At 61.0% G+C, this 15,540-nt stretch overlaps 1 protein-coding gene across 2 annotated transcripts; it reads left to right on the forward strand.

The window, feature by feature from the left end:
• The first annotated feature begins 1,177 nt into the window (after positions 1 to 1,177).
• LOC309400534 (neuronal tyrosine-phosphorylated phosphoinositide-3-kinase adapter 1-like) lies at positions 1,178 to 14,687 on the forward strand. Of its 2 annotated transcripts, none has more exons than XM_081969103.1 (7): positions 1,178 to 1,307; positions 1,680 to 1,926; positions 7,824 to 8,119; positions 8,792 to 10,042; positions 10,356 to 10,562; positions 10,904 to 11,013; positions 11,834 to 14,687. In XM_081969103.1, exons 2-7 carry the CDS (start codon positions 1,727 to 1,729, stop codon positions 12,089 to 12,091), a joined length of 2,322 nt encoding a protein of 773 aa, XP_081825229.1. In that variant the 5' UTR covers positions 1,178 to 1,307; positions 1,680 to 1,726; the 3' UTR covers positions 12,092 to 14,687. The 2 variants fall into 2 exon arrangements, with proteins under 2 accessions (XP_081825229.1, XP_081825230.1); XM_081969104.1 differs by having other exon boundaries at positions 1,202 to 1,307; positions 1,677 to 1,926.
• Positions 14,688 to 15,540: the final 853 nt, after the last annotated feature.

Below are 15,540 nucleotides of genomic sequence, written 5' to 3' on the forward strand. Positions count from 1 at the left end.
GGCCGAAGCGCAGCCCCGCACAGCTTCCTTCGGGCAGCCGGCGCTGCTTGCCCGGCGGCCGCTGGGCCACCTTCGGCCGGCAGGTGGGAATCGGGACGCCCAGCCGCCCGTGACCGGTGGCCGAAGCCGGGCAAGATTTCCTCCGGCCGCCGCCAGACCCGTCCATCCGGACCGACGTGGCGGCCGAGGCGTTCTCGCCAGGCTCCGGGGACCCGCAAGTGCTCGGGCCGTCCGGACTGCCGCGGGGACTGCCGGTGCCTCGCTCAACGCTGCCAGCATCTCCGAGGCCGCCGGTGGCGACATCTCAGCAGACGAGCGTCCTCGAGGCGACCCCCAGGCCCCGTTGAGCCAGCGACCCCTCCGTGCCCCGCTCGCCCGCTCCCCTCCGGCCCAAGGCACAGCAAGGACGGACGGCGCGCTTGCCCCGGGCGCCACTTCCCGGAGGGCAGGAGCGGGCAGTGCAGCGGGCGCCAGCTTGGGGAAGCCTGGTCCCGCAGCCCGGCCTCCCCTTCCCTCCCCTCCCTTCTCTTCCCTTCGGGGGGGGGGGCGGGCTGCGGGTGGGCCGGCCAGGGCGTCGCTGCTCACCTCCGCCCAGGGCTGCCCTCCGTCGCCTCCTCTCGCGGCCGGGGGAGCCCTGGGAGGCGGGCCGGGAGGGGGCCGTCGGGGAAGGGCCATGCCGTGGCGCCGCAAAGGAGGAGGGGGCGCCTCTTCCGGCCGCCAGGGGCTCCGGGCCAGGCGGGGCTCCGGGAAACGCGGCCCGGCCTTCTTCAGCTCCCCCCACCACGGCAGGCGGGGGTCTCTCTCCCCTCCGCCCGCGCTGCGCCCGCGCTCCCGGCTGGGGGAGGCGCGCCGAGCCGCTGCGTCAGCCGGAGGAAGCGGCGCGGGGAGCAGCCGCCGCCAGGTGAGCCCCGCCGCGACCCCCGCCGCCGCGATCCCCGCCCGAGGCCCCGCCCGGCGGCGTCGCCGGAGTAACGGCGGGGAGGCGGCGGAGGGCGGCGTCGCAGAGCAGGTGCCTCTCCCGGCGCGGCGGGGCTTGGAGGCGGCGCTTGGCGGAGGCTCCGGGGCAGCGGCGCGGGGACGGCGGTGTGCGCGGAGCCGCCCCGCTCAGCCCTCCTCTCTCTCCCCGCAGCCCCGGCCAGGACCGCGCCCTTCCCGCAGGCCCCGTGGCGCCATGGAGGGACGGCCCCCCTGAGCCCGCGCCCGGCATCCTCCTCGCCCGGGAGGAGAAGCAGGGCGGCGGCGGCGGAGGAGCGATGCCCTCCGGCCCCCGCCCCGCCGGCTGCCCCCCCTGACTCTCCGCCTCGCAGGTAGGTGGAGGGGGCGCGGGAGGGGGATGCTCGGCTGTCTGGCGGGGTCCCTGCCGGCCTGGCTTGCTTGCGCCCCGCCTGGCATCTTCCCGGGCTGGCATCGGCCCTCCCCGTCCGGCTTCTGTTTTCTCCGGTTCGGTCCATCAGGGCCGGGAGGGGGAGAGGAGCGGAGGGGGAGACCGTCTCGAGCGCCCCCCCCCTCTCCACCGGCCCGGATTGTTTTTCAGCAAAGCAGGTCAGCCGCAAGGAGGTGGGGGAGTCCCGGGTGGGCGCTCTGCACGGGCTCAGAGGCGGCCTGGTTTCTGGCCCCCTCCCTCAATCGTCCCCCCTCCCCGCCCCACTCTGGCTAACGGCGCCTCTCCCCCGCAGCAGCGCCCCCTCCGGGCGCCCCCGGCCCGCCTTTGGCCAGGCCGCAGAAGATGAATGCCGGTCCCCAGGAAGCCCTGGTCTCCGTCTTCCTGCAGTTCATCGAGGCCCGGGGCTGCTGGTGCTACGGGGCGCTGAGCCAGACCTGCCACCCCCAGGAGCTGCGGCGGCTGCGGAGCGACATGAACCTGCTCTACCGGAAGAGCGGCAAGGTGGACTGGAAGCCGGGCAAGGACGAGGAGCCCAAGCGGGGGTGAGCGCTCGGGGGGGGGGGCAGGCGGGGGGGAGGGAGGGGGTGGCGTGCAGAACCCCTTCCCATCCGAGCCAAAGGGAAGCCGCTGCCCACCCTGCCCTGGTGGATTGGGCCCTGCCCATCTGGCCCGGCGGCCTCTTCTGTGCTGTCGCGCCTTCCACCCTGCTTGGCTTCTTCATCCAAAGTGGGGAGGGGGCCGCAGGGGTCTGGACTTCCCTCCGTGGGGCTGAGCAGCCCTTCCTTCCCCAGCCGGGGTGGGGGGAGTGGGTGGGGGGGGTGGGAGGCGGAGATTTGGGGTGAGTTTCCAAAGGGCTGCTTTTGTGTTGTGAGGAAGGTGATGGGGAGAGGTGCCACAATTCCCGTTGTGTAGACCAGGGCTCAGCAATTCCACAACCTGCCGGCTCAGGAATTGTGGGAGCTGAAGTCCACAGGTCCTGAAGTTGTTGTCCACCCCCCTGGCAGTGATTGGGGGGGGGGCTCAGCTGATGGCTTGCAAAGGATGAGGAATGAATGGATATCCAGCAGGGGATGCTTTCCTCCTGCTGATCTAGAGAGGGGGGGGCTGTTTTGTTCAGCGAAGGGGCCGCTGTGATGCTCCTCTTTGGTCCTGTCAGGTGAGACACCCCCTCTCCCTCCCTTGAAAAGCTTCTTGTGTGGCCACGTGGAGTGTTTGGGTGCTGGAGTGGCGCTTGAGGTGCACCTGGGTGCCAACTGATTTTCCTGCCAGGATTTGGTGCCACACGAGGCTCACATCCGGAATGGGCCCCTCGGTTGTTTGGAGGCCTGGGTTCTGCCTGCTTGGCTGTGGAAGCTGTGGGCTGTGGATGATGGACTTTGGAGCAGAGAAGTCCAAAGCCCTTCTTTGTTGTGGGTCAGGCTTTCGACTTGTGGGGTGCATTTCTTCCCTCCCTGCGGACAAACTGCATAGGATCAGGATGGAAAGACAGAAGACGGAATGGCATTGAGTCTGCCTTTTGTTTTCTCTCTCTCTCTCTCTCTCTCTCTCTCTCTCTCTCTCTCTCTCTCTCTCTCTTTCATTTCCTTTCTTTCCCTCCCTCTTTCTTTTTTCCTTTTTTCTTTCTTTTCTCTCTCTTCTTCCTTCCCTTCCCTTCCCTTCCCCTCCCTCTCTCTCTCTCTCTAGCTGGTCTTATATTTATTTACATGCATTTTTGTCCAGTGATTGACATGTGTCCAGGATCATTGACATGAATGGTCTGCTCTGGAGAATTAAGGATGACAATGTTGTGGGGGCTGAGGCCAGTGTGAAGCGCCCCCCCCTTCCCTGTTTGCAGTCTCTGAACCGAAGTGGCCGTCAGGAAAGGTTGGGATTCCTTGTGAATTCACCCATTTGCACAGATTGCCTCCAATGGTCCCTCTCAGTCTCCAGTTGATCTGGTCAATGTGCTTCTCCCGCTGCCCCTCCCTGCCCCGCTTGGTGCCGCCTCCCACCCCTGGGGGCCATGGTGGAGGTTAGTGGGGGGTGGGTGGGTAGGGTTAGAATGGTTCAGGCATCCCCTCCTCCCCCCCTCCATGGGAGAGCATGGCGGGGGCCTTTGGGGGTCTGAAGCACAGGCAGCCCACGATTCAGCCCAACATTTATGCTGCTAAGTGAGGCAGTCGTTAAGTGAATGTTCCCCTATTTTACGACCTTTCTTGCCACGGTGGTTAAGTGAATCGCTGAAGCTGTTAAGTGAGCAACAGGGTCGTTAAGCGAATCTCACTTGCCCCCCTTTGACTTGGCTCACAAAAGGGGATCTCGTGAGCCCCCCCCCCGGAACTCCATGACCGTCATAAATACGAGCAATTGCCAAGCGTCCGAATTTTGATCACACTGCCCTGAGGTTTTGCGACCGTCGTTAAGTGTAAAAATGGGTCCTAAGCCACTTTTTTTGGTGACATTGTAACTTTGAATGGTCACTAGGAACCGTTGTAAGTCAAGGGCTGTCTTCCTTGGGGGGGGGGAAATCAGCTGACTCTGGGGAGGCCCAAATCAGACCCACACGCTCCCACCCAGTTCTCCTGCTGGCTCCCTGCTGTGCTCACCCGGCTGCCTTCCCCATTGCCAGGCAGTGGCAACCGCTTTTTTGATCCCTTCCTCTCCCAGGCCCCCTTCCCTCTGGAGGAGGCAGGTCTTTCAAGGCGACCTCCCCCCTTGCAGGCTGCAGCGTCTTTCCTTCCTTCCGAGAGAGCCCTCGAATCCACCTGGGGCCCCTTCAAACGTCTCCTGAGAATGCCACCTTCCCCGGGACTTTCGGCAGGGGGGGGGGGTTGGGGGAGGCCACCTTGCCTTAAGGAGACTTCCTCAGCTGGGTCGGAAACATCTGCAAGAAAATAAGCAACTTCAGAGAGTACCAAGGACCCCACAGTCCTAGTTGTCGTCGTTGTTGTCCTCCTCCTCCTCCCTTCTAGCACTGATGATGTTCCCTAGCTTGGTCATGAAATGTCTGTAAGAAAACAGCCATGCCGAAGGACCATCAAGGACTCCTCCCGTCTTAGCAGCTGCCTAGAGTGGTGAGGCAGGTGGGACCCCCTCGAAGGGTGTCTGAGGCGGTGGGCCCAGTAACTAACCAAGCAGAGAACCAATCTAGAATTAAGGAGAAATTTACAGACAGAACAATCAACCAATGAAACGGAAGCTGCCTCCGGAAGTTGTGAGTTCTCCCATCACTGGAGGCTTTCAGGAAGAGGTTGGACCGCCATTTGTCTGAAGTGGTGTAGGGTTTCCTGACTGAGAAGGGGGTTGGACTAGAAGACCTCCAAGGCCCCTTCCGACTCTGTGATTCTGTAATGCATTTCACCTTCTCTGCGTTTCCGCAACGGGGCAAAACCCGAACTCCCTTCTAACTTTGTCGTTCTGTTATTCTGCCTTGGACTCTAAGCATTCCAAAACCCAACAACCAGGAGAGATTTCCGCTGGCCTGTTGGGCAAAATCCTTAGCGTGGCTCCTCCTCGATTGGCGTTGTGTGAGTGCGGCTGTGGTGTTTCACGGTCCTCGGGCGAGTGGTTGAAGTGGGCCTCCTGATGTCCTCATGTGGGGGTAGCCACATAGATGGGGCGTTGGACCCAAGGAAGTGGATCGAGTCACCAAAGTGATGATCTCACCAGCCTGTTGTCATCCGGGCGTCCTGTGCTGGGCACACACGGACTGGTAATCGGTTCTTTTAACCCACCATAGGTTGGGTCCTAGAATCATAGCTTAGGAGGGGATGTAAAAGGGAAGGAAGTCGGAGCAGGATTAACTAATGAAAGGTTAATTAACCAAAGAGCCGTGGTGGCGCAGTGGTTAGAACGCAGGATTACAGGCTGACTCTGCCCACGGCCAGCAGTTCGATCCTGACCGGCTGAAGGTTGACTCAGCCTTCTGTCCTTCCGAGGTCGGTAAAATGAAGACCCCAGGTTGTTGGGGGGTGAGAGGCTGACTCTGTAAACCACTTAGAGAGAGCTGGAAAGCACCGTGAAGCGGTATATAATAGCACCTAGCTATTCCTTGGGAAGGAAGGAAGGAAGGAAGGAAGGAAGGAAGGAAGGAAGGAAGGAAGGAAGGAAGATGAGAAGGAAGGAATGGAAACGAGAAGGAAGGAAGCTGTAATGGCGCAGTGCCTAGAATACAGTATTGCAGGCTGACTCTGCCCACTGCCAGCAGTTCGATCCTGACTGGCTCGTGGTGGACTCATCCTTCCATCCTTACGAGGTCAGTAAAATGAGGACCCGGATTGTTGGGGGTGAGAGGCTGACTCTGCAAATGGCTTTGAGGGGGCTGGGAAGCTGTACGGAAGCTGAAGGGGTTTTGCTGCTGCTAACTATACCAGTGTTACTCAAGTTACTCAGTGCTGGCTGGGGAGCGCCGGGAGTTGAAGTCCCCCCATCTCAAACCATGCCTGACAGAGGGCCAACCTACCTCTACATGGGGATGGTCAAGGAAGCCCTGGAAATCAGCAATCCGCTGCAGGTTTTCCAGGGCCCCTCCTGCGGAAGGTGGGCTTGAGACCCCCGGGATGGCTTGCCACTGGAAAGCCAAAGGGGAGGAAGGGTCTCTGCTCCAAATCAGCCACCAGTTGGGCTCCTGGCCAGCAGGATAGAATTCCTGGCAAACGGGAAAAAGCATTGGAAGCTCCCAGGGAAGGATCCCTCCACCGTGAAATGACCCCTCGGGGCCTCCTTGTGGCTCTGTCTTTGGGGGGGGGGACCCCAAAGCATCAGGCCCTCCATTGACCTCCAGGCATTTTCCACAATGCCACGGTGCACGGTGTGGCTTGGGGGCTCATGGGGGAGGATACCCCTCGGGGTTTGGGTGCCAGTGGTTTAACGTGGGTGGTGTGCCAATGCAAGGCTTGGGGCCCCCTGGGCAGGCCCTCCTGTGCCACCCTCACTGGGACTGGAACACAGAGGCCCCTCCCCTTCACACTTCCGCTCTAGGCCTTTGCTGGTGGGGAATTCTGGGAGTTGAAACTGCCAAGATCGGGACGGGGGGGGGGGAGAGGCGGGACTCGAGTGCTGTGTGCTTGCCATGTCTTCTGGGGTGGCCTTGGGGCGTCCGAAGGAACAGGAGCCCCTCCTCCCCCTCCCTTCCTAGCTGGCAGCACGCAAGGGGTTAAGCCTCCAGCAGGCTATGTTGCCGCTCCTGCAGGTCACCCAGACACAGTTTCCATGGAAACGGCTGGGCCATCAGCCAGCATCCTGCTGCCATCCTCGTGCTTTGGGTACCCAGGACCCTTCGCTCCTGCGAATAAAGCCTTGGGGGAGGACAGGAGGACAGGAGGACGGGTTTCCAAACCTGCCAGCTGGGAGGGGCAGGGAGGACCACGGGAAGGGAAGGGCCCCTCCCGCAGGGATGCTGAGAGGAGGGAAGGGGCACTGCGTGGCCCGGTGGGGGGAGAAAGCCGGCCCCACGCCAGCCACTGACTGGGGCCCCTTGGGGGGCCGATCCCCAGGGGGGGGTGCTTCTTCTCCTCAGGGTCTCGCTTGGTACCAGTTGAGAAAGCTGGCCTAAGATGCTCGGAGGGGGTGGGGGGGCATCACGCTAAGCAGGAATGTTTTGTGGCTGTTCAGGCCTTGGGGGTCTTTGGCCCTCCTGTCGTCTTAACCCACTTCCCTGTCTTGTGGGATGCCAGGGCAGGGAATCGGGGGGGTGGGGGCAGGTTTGGTGGCCCAGAGGAGGGGAGGAGCTGATCCTGTGCGGCCCCTTCCTCTTTCTCCCCCCTGTCCCAAGGGTGAGGGGGATGTCCGAAGCCGCCTTCCCTTCCTTCCTCGCCTGGGCTGGGCTCCCACCTGGCTCCGATGGGTCTGGGGGGTGCCAGGCTGGCCACTTGGCGAGGCTCGCTGTCTCCGCAGAAGGGAGCGGCGGAGACTTCTCCCCTCGCCCGGCGGCGTCTGCCAGGGTGCCAAGGAGAGGTGGGGCTGGGGGGGCAGCAGCATCTCTGGGGAGGGCTGAGGGGCCCTGGGCCGGCCGGCTTTGCTCCCGAGGCTGAGATGCCAAAGCGCATTTCTCTGTTGTCTGTCACTGGCACGGATGCCATGTGAAGGAGAGGAGAATTCCAGTGCTGTGGGACTGGGCTGCAGACTCGGGTGATGGGGGAGAATCAGAGCCTTGGTGCCCAATTGCACAAATTCAGCTTCCCCACCACTAGGGGGAGCCCTGCTTGTCGCCTGACGTGCCTGAGATCCAGGAGGGTTGACCCCCCTGGTGAAGCGCAAACAGACGCATCTTTGTTTGCGACAGCAGCATCCAACCTTGGTGACTGAAGACTTCTGGACTTCAATTCCCAGAATTCCCCAGCCACTCTTCTGGGACTGGAAGCCCACAAAGTTGCCAGGATTGGTGGACTAGAGAGTCCCTTTAGCGCCAATAGTCCAGGAGGCAAACGTGGGCCCCTAACCCTCCTCTCCCCTCCTGCAGGTCGGCCAAGGAGACGAGCGTGGGGAAGGTGCGCGACGTGGCCTCCTTCCGCCGGCATTTCAGGATGGGCTTCATGACCATGCCCGCCTCCCAGGAGCATGCCCCGCACCCTTGTGCCAGCAGCATGGCGCCCCGCTCCCTCTCCTGCCACTCAGTGGGCAGCGTGGACAGCAGCAGCCCCGCGGAGGGGGTCGTGGGATCTCGCAAGCCGCCCGCCAAGCCCAAGCGGCACCCAAGCACGAAGCTGAGCACGGAGGCCAGGAGCGCCCTGGAGCTGATGGGGAGCAAGAAAGGAGGTGAGGTGGCGCTTCGGATGCGTTTCGGTGGGGGGATTTGGGAGAAGCCTGGCCTGCAGCCTCGGGGCAGAGGGGCGCTCACCTTGCGGCTTGACTACTGTGATGACTGTTCTTCATGGGGCCACCCTTGAAGTCTAGCCAGAAGCTTCAACTGGTCCAGAATGCAGGGATGGGCGTGGCCCTTGCACCCATGCAACACTTCTGCTCCACAAGGTTGTGTTGGTTTCCATTGTGCTCCTGGGTCTGAGGCAGCTGGGCAGGCCTCCTAACACCCGATCTGCCCGGGTGGGCACACTGGGGGCTTCCTTTGGGGAAAAGGAGCCACGTATGGGCAACCCGGCAGCAGAGCGGCTGCCCTGTGGAACCAGCTGTGCCCCCCCAGATCCAGATGGGCCCCACTCCCCCGGCCTTTGAAACCCTGTCCCTAAGGCCCTGTCCCTGGGACGCCTAATCTCTGGCACGCAGAGCCTCCTCTGTGGGCCCACATGCTGTCACCAGCTGGTCTTTGCAGGCCCCAGAAGGGCTGGAAAACAGCTTGAAAAATTGGTGGAAGGCCTCCCAGGTCCCTTCCAGCTCTCTTATCCGGTCACACTGAGAGATGGGCATCTAAAGGGGTCGGGGCTAGGTGTGCAACGGGGCCTTTTGCCATCCTCTCCTCCCTTTCTCCGCCAGGGGGCCCGAAGGCCGGGGTAGAGAGCCGAGAGGCCGCCCGCAAGGTGCCTCCGCAGAAGCCCAAACGCAGCCCCAACACGCATCTCTCCGTCTCCTTCGACGAGACCTACTCCGGGCGCCTCCCGGGTCCCGCTCCAGCCGGCGGCCTGCAGCGCTACGCCCGGGCCATGTCCCACGGCCAGGCCAAGGGCTCCGATGCCGAGGAGGACGAGCCGGTCTACATCGAGATGGTGGGGGACATTTTCCGGGGCGCCGGGGGCCCCTCCCAAGGAGTCACCGCTGCGGAGGACGACTCGGACGAGAGCGAGGCCATTTACGAAGAGATGAAGTACCCGCTGCCCGAGGAAGGGGGGGAGCCCCGCCCCAACGGAGCCCTGGCCTCCCCTGGGCATCGGCTGCCTAAGAAGGAGGCTGCGAAGGCCGCGCCAAGCAGCAAGACCTCCCCCTGCGAGATCCCGCCCCCCTTCCCCAACCTCCTGCAGCACCGTGCCCCCCTGCTGGCCTTTCCCCAGGGCAAGAAGGGGTACAAAGGCCCCGAGGGCTCCAAGCTGCCCGTCCTGTGCCACGCCAAGGATGCCCCTTCGGCCCCCATGACCCCCCAGGTGCCCAGCCATCACCAGCAGCGGGGGGGCGAGAACCCGGCCCTGACGCCTTCCGGACGGGCTCGCAGCCACTCCACGCCGCTGCCCCCCCAGCCGGCCGGGCAAAGCAAGCCGGAGAAGGATCTGCCCGCCTCTCACAGCATGATCTGCCCCCCCGCAAAGCCGCCCCCCAACCCGGCCGTGCCAGCGGCCTCCGCCTCCTCCAGACTGCCGGGGAAAGACAAGCCGGCCGTCTCCTACACCATGGTCTACTCGGCGGTCAAGGTCACGACCCACATGGCGCCCTCCGAGCCAAAGGCCGAGGAGATCTCGGTGCTGCAGGGCGTGCTGTGCAGCCGGCCGGCCCCCTTGCCCGCTTGCAGGCAGGTGCAGCGCATTTGTACGCTGCCTGAGCCGCCCCCGCTGGGCATGGTCTGGACTTACCCGGCGCCCTGCGCAGGGCTGAAGTACCCCCCGGCCTACGAAAGCGTCAAGGGCCTGGGCACCAAGGCCTCTTCGGCTGTGAAAATCCAGCTGCGGGACAGGGCCTTCGCCAGCATCCACCAGGTGGTGGCCGGGGAGGAGTGCGGCCGGCCGGCTGCGGAGGAAGAGGCCTTCGGCTGGATGCTGCACAGGAGGGCCGGCCTGCGGAAGGGGAAGGAGCCCGACAGTAAGTGTGGGCGAGGGTCCTGGGGGTGAGGGGGGAAGGATACAGAGGCCCAGGGTGGGGAAGGGGCTTTGGTCTTGACATGAACTGTTGGCCACTCAGGAAGAGAGGGAGGGTGAAGGGAGGATTTGTGGGGAGGGGTCTTCTCCCATTTGGGGTCACGGGAGGCGTTTCCAAGGGGCTTGTCTGCTGATTTATAGGGGGCAATTTCTCTCCTTGTGCCCCATCATTCTGGCAGGGCATGGGAGAGGTGGGGGCGGAGCTGGGCATTCTGTGGGTTCCCCCTCCTCTGCCCATCCGTTTCCTGCCCATGCAGAGCTCCCAGACGGCCCCCAGACGTGGGAGGGCAGCGAAACGGCCCAGCCCAAACTGGAGAAGGAGGAGAAGGTTGTGCCCAGCCACCCACAGTCCAGCATCCCGGTCCGTGCGCCCCCCCTGGAGTGCCTGGCAGCCAAGATGCCCGGCGGCAGGACCAACCTGCCCATCCCCTGCCAGACCTTCCCTGCCTGTCACCGCAACGGAGGTGAGTGAGCCATGGAGCTGGGGGTTGGGGGCTTCCTTCTCGGCCAGTGGGGAGGGGCAGGGGACCCCCGTAGGCCTCTGGCTGGTGGGGGGCCGCAGGGGGGGGTTTCCCTAATGCAGCTGCAAAGAGGCCGCTGACCTTCCGGGGAAGGAGGGCTGCAGCAGGCAACACGCTTCCTCCCCTCCTTCCCCTCCCTCCCCCTCTGTCCTTCCCCTCTTTGCTGGATGGGCCGGAGGGCAGACCGTGGGAGGATGGGGGCGCTTTCTGCCTACAGCCTGGCTCTTGTGGGGGCATGTGAGGCAAAAGGACTCACCGGTCTCTTCCTTCCACCCCCTGCCCAGATTTCACTGGCGGTTACCTCCTGGGCCGCTCGGCCTCCACCTCGGGCGTCCGACAGGCTGTGACCCACACCCAGAGGCTCTGCAGCCACTCCAGGGACCCAGGCAGCCCGGTAGGTGGGGGGTGCAGGGGAGGGGAGGGGCTCCTAGGGGAGGGTTTGCTCAGAGCCCACCCAGCTACATCTGACAAGCCACGGGGGAGTGGGGTGGCGGGGGGGCAGAAATTACCTGCAGGAGGTCCATTTTCTCAGGGATGGGGAATAATATGGAAACCCAGGAGGTCGGCTGTGGGAACGGAGGAGGGGGGGGGCGTGGGGGCCTCTCGGCTGGGTGGCTTCCTTGCAGACGTTTCAGGGCCCCACCAGGGAACGCCATCAGTGCCAGGAGGGAGGGGGGTGCAAGGAGGAACATGGGGGGAGGGTCCTTGGTGCTCTCTGACCTTGGTTGGAGACATTTTATTACCCAACTAGCGAACATCATGAGGGTAATGATCATTGATGAACATCATCTGGCATGGATGACGTTCCCTAGTTGGGTCATGAAATGTCCGGCTCAGGGAGATGCCGGCAGATGAGTAGCCATCAAGCAGGTGCCCAAGGGGGCAAAGGTTGGGGGAAGGGGCATCGGCAGCCCTCAGCTGACGGACCCTGTCTCCGGGGGGGGGGGGCACGTCCAGGTAGATCCCCCCCCCCTTGTTTCTGAAAGCAGCTTTTGCCGGCTCGGCTAGTTTCGGTCGCCAACCCAGTTTTTGTGCCTTGGAGGTGCTGGCGTGTGCCCGCAGCCTTCCTGCCCACCCGTGAGATTTCCCCCCTGCGAGGGAGGCCCCGATGCCCGACCGCTCCGGCTCTGAAACCGATGGGGGGGGAGAAGGCCAGGCGGGCTGGCAGGTTGTGCCAAGTGGGCTCCTAACCCCCCACCCCCTCCTCTTTGCAGGCCTTGCCCTACGCCCTGCTTCCCCCGCCGGAGGCGCTGCAGAGCTCGCGGGAGAGGGACGGAAAGCTGCTGGAGGTGATCGAGCGCAAACGCTGCGTCTGCAAGGAGATCAAAGCCCGGCACCGGCCGGAGCGCAGCCTCTGCAAGCAGGAGAGCATGCCCATCCTGCCCAGCTGGCGGAGGAGCACGGAGAGCCGCAAGTCGGGCACGCCGCCCTGCCGCCGCCAGCAGACGGTGCTCTGGGACACGGCCATCTGAGCGGGCAGGGGCTGAGCCCCGAGAACCGGTGCCTTGTGCCAGCCGAGCCCAACTGGTGGCAGGGCTGACTGCTGGCCGCGTGTCTCCCGCTGGGGACCCTCCGGAGACTGGGGGGACTGCCCCCTCATGCACGGCAGCTGGAAGGACGCCGGGGGGACCCACGTTTCTTTCACGGCAGGGGGAGAAGCCCCCCGCCTCCACGCCAGGGGGCACCTGGGCATCAGAGGCCGGGCACGCTGGAAGCACCCTTGCCCGCAGCATTGGTGCAGAGCGACTGGTGCTGCAGGACCATCTCTGACCGGTCTTGGGGGGGGGCAGGGCAGGGGCTGGGGGCTGGGGTCCTGCGTGTGGGCTAAGGAGTCCTTCTGGACCAAAAGCTGCACCCACCCACCCACCCACCCCAGTTTTTCTTCCACCCCTGGAAATGCCCAATGGGAAAAGAGGAGTGTGCAAATTTTGGAGGCCCCCCACCCCCCATTCAAGGCCTGCAAATCCTTCCATTTTCGAAGCTGTGTGGATCTGAAGACTCCTGGGGGCAGAGTTCTTCTTCTGCCAGGACTCAGAGAGAGAGAGAGAGAGAGAGAGAGAATGGGAAAGAGAACTGGTGGATGAGAGCGGAGGAATCGTTCCTGAGTCACGTAGTCCTCGACCTATGACTACCATTGAGCCCAAAATCTCTGTTGCCAAGCAAGGTGGTTGTTGAGTGAATTTTGCCTCCTGTGACGACCTTCTTTGACACGGCCGCTGAGGGAATCGGTGCAGTTGACAAGTTGCTCATTTGGTCGTTAAGCAACTCTGGCTCCCCCGTGGACTTGGCTTGTCGGAAGGTGGCAAGAGGGGGTCGCGTGACCCAGGGACACCGTCATAAGTAGGAGTCACTTTGCCAAGCGTTCAGATTTTGACCGCGTGGAATTCTGCAACCGTCGTTAAAAAAAACAGCCCCAAGTCACTTGCCTTTCAGTGCGCTTGCAACTTGGTGAACGGTCCGTGAACAGACCGTCGTAACTCCAGGACTTCCTGTGCGCTCTTTAAGAAAGCTCCGAAGGTGCCCTTCTTAGCAAAATTCAATCCTAAAGTCGGCCCTCTTCCAGATCCGGCCCAACAGCTGTTTCTGGGCCCGCGACGGGATCCTAAAACGGCATTTTCCAAACTCTCAAAATCGATGGAAAAGCAAAATTGGAAGGGGGGGGGGTGCGGGTGTGAGTGGCAAAGCAGTTAGCAGATAAATAAAATGCCCCCCACTCCGGAGTCACTTCCCTTTCAGAGGGTGGGCCAACAGGGGATCAACTCCTGTCTGCTGGAGGCGACAATTTGCCATCAGTCTTTTTCCATTTTTACTAGCCGGTTTGCCGAAACCAGATTTCCCCCCAAAAAAGTTGAAATTTTGCAGGGAAATAAGGACTGGATCTGATTTTGGGGGGAAAGAGTTTGTTGCAGTTGTTAATTACGGAGTGAGGGTTTTGTGGTTGTCGAAAGACAGCGAGGTGGGTGAATTAATTCCCTCTCCTTTCGCAGGAAGTTTGTGGTTCTTAATTGCCCAGCGTTGCTGGCTGGGGGGATTCTGGGAGTTGAAGTCCACCCATTTTAAAAGTTCACCAAACTTGAGAAACGCCCTTCTTCTAAGGCAGGACAGAAGGTTGGATCCCTCTTCTGGCTTCTGGGAGACGCGGGAACTCCTCTGAGGGGTCCTAGCAGGTCAAACACAGGGTAGACCATGGTTTAAACTTGTGCCAAACCCCCATTCTATGCTCAATGTACATGTGCTCAGCCCATCACCCACACATGGGTGGGAACCCCGCTTTCTTTAGGCCCATCTTGCCCCGTTCCAGAGTCGAGGAAGTGGGGGGGGGGAACAGCCAGTCTTAGGAAGGGGGGGGGGAGAAGCCACCGGTCAGCCTCCTCCCTGTCTGTATTTGGCGTTGCTAATGGCAACCGGTCAGTGGTCTTCCATCCTTTCAGCCGCTCGGCGGGGCCTTCCCAGTTCATGCCACGCTACGGGCACAGCCTCTCCACCTGCTCTGGTGCCCGCCATGCCTCATTCCCTGTGCCACCCGGGCTGGGTGTCAGAATCGGAACCGAGCTGGAAGGGGCCTCAGAGGTCTTCTAGTCCAACCCTCTGCTCGAGCAGGAGACTCCAAACTATTCCAGACAAGTGGCCCTTAATGCAGGGGTGTCCAAACTTGGGAACTTTAAGACTTGTGGACTTCAGCTCCCAGAATTCCCCAGCCAGCCACAAGTCTTAGAGTTCACTGGGAATTCTGGGAGTTGAAGTTCACAAGTCGTAAAGTTCCCATGTTTGGACACCCCTGCGTTAAGCTCTCTTTGAATTCGCTCCCGCCCCCCCCCCCCAGTCTGGATGGTCCTTGCTTTGCGTCCAGGTGTCCCTGTTCTCAGCAACGGGACAATCCTGCCCGCCGTGCAAGGGCTATTGTTTGAAATTAGCCCCCCCCCCCTCCAATGGCTCCGGACCCCTTTAGGATTCGTCCTCCCCTCCAGTTTCCCTGTTAGCGTCCCAAAGACTTGGCTGGACCAGTTTCGACGCTGGCGTGAATCCGTTTTACAAATTAGGATGACAAGACACAGCAGCGACATTTTCCCCCCAAAAAAATTGAGAAAAAGCAACCCCCCCCAAACCGAAATGGCACCACGGTGGGGCACGAGGGGAACCCAGTTGGGGAATTTTGGGTCCGATGTGCAAACCCTCCCACCCCCCCGACCCCCCTACCCCACCCACCCCGATTTAAATATTTCACAAGATTGTCTAGTGTAGCAAGATGAAACTGCTTTGCAAAAATATTTATGCTGGGGAATTCAAGGGAGGGTATTTATATATTTAAAAATGAAGGAAAGAAAATAAAATTGTCACGCTGGTTACTCCTCTCTGGGTTACTTTCATTTGCTCAAGTCTCAGCTTTGCATGGGCTGCTGGGGGATTCTGGGAGCTGAAGCCCACCCACCTTAAAGCAAGGCAGCTGGGGGATTCTGGGAGGGTTTTTTTTTTTCTTAATAAAGTTTTATTGTTTTTTTAAATACAAATAATATATTTATGAATAAAGCATTGTCCAGGTTTTCCCCTTTTACATCCTCTTTTATACGTAATCCATTTTACATCATAATTCTATTTCCAATTTCAACTCTATTATTCTCATATTTTCCATCTTAAACTTGTTTTCTTCTTGTTTTACAAACAATATCATTAATTGCCCCTTCAAAGTTATACCAAATTATCGTTTCATGGTTCCTCTTTTCATCTATTTTACCCTAATGAAGCCATCTAGTTATTTATTTATTTTTATTTTTTAGTTCCTTTTTCTTCTACTCTTGTTCTTCAATTAAGCCCTCTTTTACTCTCTTCTTTTTCCTGGTCTGAGTGCTACATCTAAATTTCTATCTTATCCTGGCCCTCCAAAGTTTTAACTTCAAATAGTTCGTTCTACATTCATGGTTCC

The sequence above is a fragment of the Natrix helvetica genome (assembly GCF_964273705.1).
Source record: "Natrix helvetica genome assembly, chromosome: W".
Taxonomy (NCBI): domain Eukaryota; kingdom Metazoa; phylum Chordata; class Lepidosauria; order Squamata; family Natricidae; genus Natrix; species Natrix helvetica.